Here is a 5,148-nt window from a genome sequence, read left to right on the forward strand (position 1 = left end):
CTAGTGAGTGCTACCTATGAAGATCACTGCCCAAATTATGCTCCCTTCATCTTCAAGCTGATTCAAACTACCTGGAGCTCCACTTTCCCTGGTGTGCCTCTTGAGACTGGACCCTTGACTCCTTATGACGTTCTCAACTTGCTTCAGAAGGAGCTTTGGGCCTCTACTACTCGTCCTGAGGTGGCAGTGTCTTCTGCTTCTGGAGAGGATCATGGTGATGATGGTGGTCTTGCTCCCGGCATAGAGCATTCTTCTGGTCAGTCAGGTTGGGCGGCTAAGCTCAAGCACATGGTGAAGAAGCTCTTTTGCCTTCAGAACAATGTTCATCACAAGATGTAATTGGCACATGTGGATGCCAAGAAGGCTCGTTAGGAGAGGAAGGCTATCATGAGGAAGCTTGAGATCCTAGTTCAGGATGGCTCTAAGGATCGTATCACTCCAGTGGACGAGTGGATTTCTTCGCACTCTCACTGGACAGACTCGGATGAGTCCAATGCTGCTACTTCTGCTCCAGCTCTGGATCAGGAGATCGAGGAGGAGACCGATGAGTCTGCGGAGGAGTCTGCTGGTGGGTCTGATTTTGATGAGTCTGACAAGTCCATGAGAGGAGACTAGTGCCACCTGGAGTTGCGTTAGGTCACTCTTTTCCCCTTTTGGTGTCTCGATGCCAAAGGGGGAGGTTTAGGACCGGGGATTTGTCTTTCTGCAGGGTGTTGTTGAGTCACAAGCTTGGTTCTTGTTGCTTCTGTGTTTCTGCTTGTGAACTCTTTTCCTTTGTTGGCTTTGGTTTGGTGTGAGACTCTATCATATGGTGCAAGACATATGCTACCCTGGTTATCCTTATTATATCCCTATGTGCGTGAGATTATGCTCTTATGTCTTATTGTTTTCCTTTCTTAGTGTCACTTATATTGTTGCAAGGAGTACCTTGTCTATAAAATATATGGGGAGTGTTGATCCTAGTGTGTGTGTTGTGCAGTCCAAAGCACATCTATAGAATGCACACATCTAGGGGGAGCCTGTCTATATTAAATAAATTTTGGATTTGCTTATGCTCTTTATATATCTCTATGTGCAAATCCCGTATTGTCATCAATCCACCAAAAAGGGGGAGATTGTAAGGGCATATTTCTCCCTAAGTGGTTTTGGTGATTGATGACAATGCATTTGCGGACTAATCATGTGCATTGAGCATTTCAGACATCTCTTGTCTAGGCACTAGACGATTCGATCCCCCTCGAAGCATATCAAAGACGGCGGTTCTCTCCGTTTCTTTTCGGTGGATTTGAGTCATATAAAAGTCGTACTATTAAGAGGGGGTCCGCTTCGGAAAGGTATGGGTAGAATCAACATGTACACAGCCCCATATGCACCCACGGCCTCCTTTCTCTTCTCCGGAACATTTCCTTGTTTTCTGTGGTGTTTTCAGTACCTTGCCAGCGGTAGTACCGCTAGTGCCCATGATAGTACCTCTTGTGCGGTAGTACCGCTGGGTAATTCCGTGGCACTACCGCTTAGGGTTTCCCCGAGCGTGCAATGATCGGCTGTCCATTTGCAATTCAGGGCAGTAAGGCGGTAGTAGCGCGGTAGTACCGCTCCAGCGGTACTACAGCCCGTACTACCATCCCACCGCTTGCAGGGTTCTCCTCTGTGCAATCACTACACCATGACAAAAAATTAAGGGCAATTAACTGCCGGGAATAAGCAAGAATTGGGGGCGAGTAACTGCCTGGAAAGCTTTATATGCCGGGCAATGATGTATAGGTCAATGCATCTGCCGGGAATATAGAAGCTAGGTGGGCAGGCCATCTGCCGGCATCTTTTGGGGCGGCCCAATTGCCCCAAATTCATTTTGGGGGCGAACGCACTGCCCTTAACCAGTTGGCGCGGAATTAACGAATTGAGGCCCAAAAAGCGCGCGAGGCAAGTCGCGGGAGAATGAAAAATTAGAAGACACTGGAAGCCCACCGTGGCCTTTTCCCCTCCTCTTTCCCCTTCTCCACACACTTCATCTCAAAAAAACACATGTCGACACTCTCCCTCCCTCAGCAGCCGCCCGCACTGCATCTCGCCGTCGCCGCCAAACCCTAGCACCGCCGCACCTCCGTCGACCCACCGCTGCCGCGCCCCCATCCCCTGCATCGACCCACCGCCGCCGCCCCTGCGTCGACCCGGCGCTGCCGCCCCTATCCCCTGCATCCACCCGTCGCCTTCATCCCCTGCATCGAGCCACCGCCGCCGAACCTGCATCGACCCACCACCGCCGACCCCATCCCCTGCATCGACCCGACGCCGACCCCATCCCCTGCATCGACCCACCGCCGCCCCCATCCCCTGCATCGACCCGGCGCTGCCGCCCCTGCATCCACCTAGCACCGCCGCCCCCATCCTCTTCATCCACACCGCAGGAGCATCCCCAATCCAGCCTGCCGCCCCTGCATCCACCTAGAACCACCACCCCATCCTCTTTATCCACGCCACAGGAGAATCCCCCAATCCAGCCGGACGCACCAGCATCACGCAATCCAGCGCCGCCGCCCCATCGCCTCCATCACCCCACATAGTTGTCCCAGTGTATAGGCGAAGCTGAATTAAAAAGATCTCAGCTTTGTGGGATATACATACAAAAACTTTGATGCTGTGAAAGGATTAAAACATGCAGGTTTGTGTCTTTGACATAATTTTGTATGTTGTGAAATATGGCTGGATTACAAGTATGGATTTCTTTTCTAGTGTTATTGGCATTTTCTCATATCATACTCATTATGTTTTGTAAACTTATAAATGACAGTTTTTCATAGTATAAACATGCTATTAGGTAGCTTCACCACTTGATGAAAAATGACCAGTATCTAAGTGGCATACATGTTGTTTATAATCCTTTGTTGTTTATTAATCTATAAATGTTTGCAGATATGCAAAGGAGCTCATCACTAAAAAGGCCCTCTATTGGTGCTATATTCCCCAAGAACAACGCCTCCCGATACCCTTCGCCATCCTCACCCCTGGTTCACCTCCTCTGCCACCTACTCGTCAACTGATCAGCAGGAGCAGCAACAGCCTGAGAGTCGCAGATAGAGGTTGCACCGAGTTCTGTTCTCTGTTGTCACAGGTCTGCATTTAGAACATGCACAGTTTTTTTTTGCTGAGGTAGTAAACTTGGCTATGAGCTATGAGTCTAATAGAAGATCCTTGTAACTTGAACTGTCAGAACATGATTCCTAATTTATGCCTATCAGGTGCTATTTAGAGTATATGACTTGGTACTTTTGATTTAGTTTCATTAATGATCTGGATGATAAACTGGACAAGTTTGTGGTACCTTTTGATATGCTAAATGTAAGATCATAACTGCATGCTAGTTGGTTATTGTTCTTCATCTAGGGTAATTATATTTTTACGCGTTCCAGGAACCAGCCTAAACCAGACTTTAAGGACAAGTTTAAGATCTAGGTTGGGAAGTGAAGAAGGTATCAAGCTGCAGCCATCAATAATTGAACAAGTGCCACTTCCAGCTTCTGGTGAGATTCTTGATCATAAGACTTGATATTTTTTATATCGTTGTGTGGTATCTTCTGATTTTAGTTTGAATACCTTGTAATTTGATTCTATCATTGCATGGTAATATTAGACTATATTTCGAATATTCGAGTGTTGCTCTGGTTTGTAATTATTGATTTGTGTTGGCTTGCGATAATTAGGCAAGGGTTCAAATTTAGTACAAGCAACTCGTGATGGACAAGAGTTGGATGGATCATGCTAGGTACAACATTAAGATGAACACGCTTTCCACTTTATATAATATTATCGAAGGATTATCTATTGATGAATCAATAATTGTAGGCATACAAAAACGTATATTGAAGGGGTCAAACAATTTATACAATTTGCATTTACCAATTCTGCTAGAGGGAGCAAGATATTATGTCCTTGTAAAATCTGTGTGAACTGTGCATGGAAGGAATCTAGTGTTGTCTATGAGCACTTAGTATGCGATGGGTTCTTGGAAGGGTATAAAAAATGGTTGTATCATGGGGAGGGACCGTTATGCCTTCCACAACGGTGCGAGACTGTCAAGTTTCAAAACGACGAGGTTGAAGATGAGGACATATTTGAGGTACTTGATGAGATACCTGAAATGCTTGAAGATATAGGACATGAATTTGGTGAAGTTGGGGATGGTGGTGGGAATGATGGTGACCTAAGGGAGGATGGAAGTGATCCAAATATAGAGGCCTTTCACCAATTATTAGATGATGCAGGGCAACAACTTTATCCTGGGTGCACAAGCTTCTCAAAGCTACACTTTGTAGTTAGATTACTCCACACCAAATTTCTTGGGGGTTGGAGTGATAAGAGTTTTAACATATTGCTCGAGCTGCTTAATAAGGCCTTTCCAGGGGACTCGCCACTTCCTAAGAACTTTCATGAAGCAAAGAAGATGATAAAATGCCTTGGACTAGGTTATGTTAATATACATGCATGTGAGAATGATTGCATATTATTTCGAAAGCAATATGCAAATGCAGACCAATGCCCTATATGCAAAACTTCTCGGTGGAAATCTGAAAAGAAGAGCCTTGATGGGAAACGTGTACACCAAGTACCAAGAAAGGTTCTTCGTTATTTTCCAATAAAGAAGAGGCTTCAGCGGCTGTTCATATCAAAGAAGAGTGCAACAGATGCAAGATGGCATGATGAAGGACGCATAAGAGATGGTTTAGTGAGGCATCCTGCAGATTCTCCTGCATGGAAACATTTTGATGTGACACATCCAAAATTTGCTGAAGATAGTCGCAACATGTCTATTTCAGCCTGATCATGTAAAACTTCTTCCTGATCATGTCTATTTCAGCAGTTTGTTTCTCAAATTGCTTCATATTGACAATCCTATGTTTGCAGTTTGAGGTTGTTCGTAAAGTTATGCAGAAGCAACCATGACAGCCCATAGCAGTCCCCACATCTTGAAGGTATTGCATCTTCATAGAATTCTGGAATATTTTACACCTAAAGAAAAGATATGTTTCTCTTTTCACATACGGATGACTTATTATTTTTCTGAATGAAGCATGTGATTGAAAGTAGGAACCTAAAAGTTCTTTATTTTCTCCTGAGCAACTTGTACTTTCTATGGTTTTCCTAGTAGAT

The 5,148-nt window shown here is 45.3% G+C and overlaps 1 protein-coding gene across 1 annotated transcript; it reads left to right on the forward strand.

Annotated features, from left to right (window-relative positions):
• The first annotated feature begins 3,527 nt into the window (after positions 1 to 3,527).
• On the forward strand, positions 3,528 to 4,819 carry LOC125532995. The gene is made up of 2 exons (XM_048696815.1): positions 3,528 to 3,763; positions 3,844 to 4,819. Exons 1-2 carry the CDS (start codon positions 3,735 to 3,737, stop codon positions 4,817 to 4,819), a joined length of 1,005 nt encoding a protein of 334 aa, XP_048552772.1. The 5' UTR covers positions 3,528 to 3,734.
• The last annotated feature ends 329 nt before the right edge of the window (positions 4,820 to 5,148 follow it).

This window comes from Triticum urartu, chromosome 1, assembly GCF_003073215.2.
Source record: "Triticum urartu cultivar G1812 chromosome 1, Tu2.1, whole genome shotgun sequence".
Lineage (NCBI taxonomy): Eukaryota > Viridiplantae > Streptophyta > Magnoliopsida > Poales > Poaceae > Triticum > Triticum urartu.

Bases quoted from the DNA above. Each gene is read 5' to 3' on its own strand.
- LOC125532995 (XM_048696815.1), top strand. From the start codon at position 3,735: ATGGACAAGAGTTGGATGGATCATGCTAG. The intron at 3,764-3,843 runs GTACAACATTAA...CAATAATTGTAG, and splicing joins AGTTGGATGGATCATGCTAG to GCATACAAAAACGTATATTG.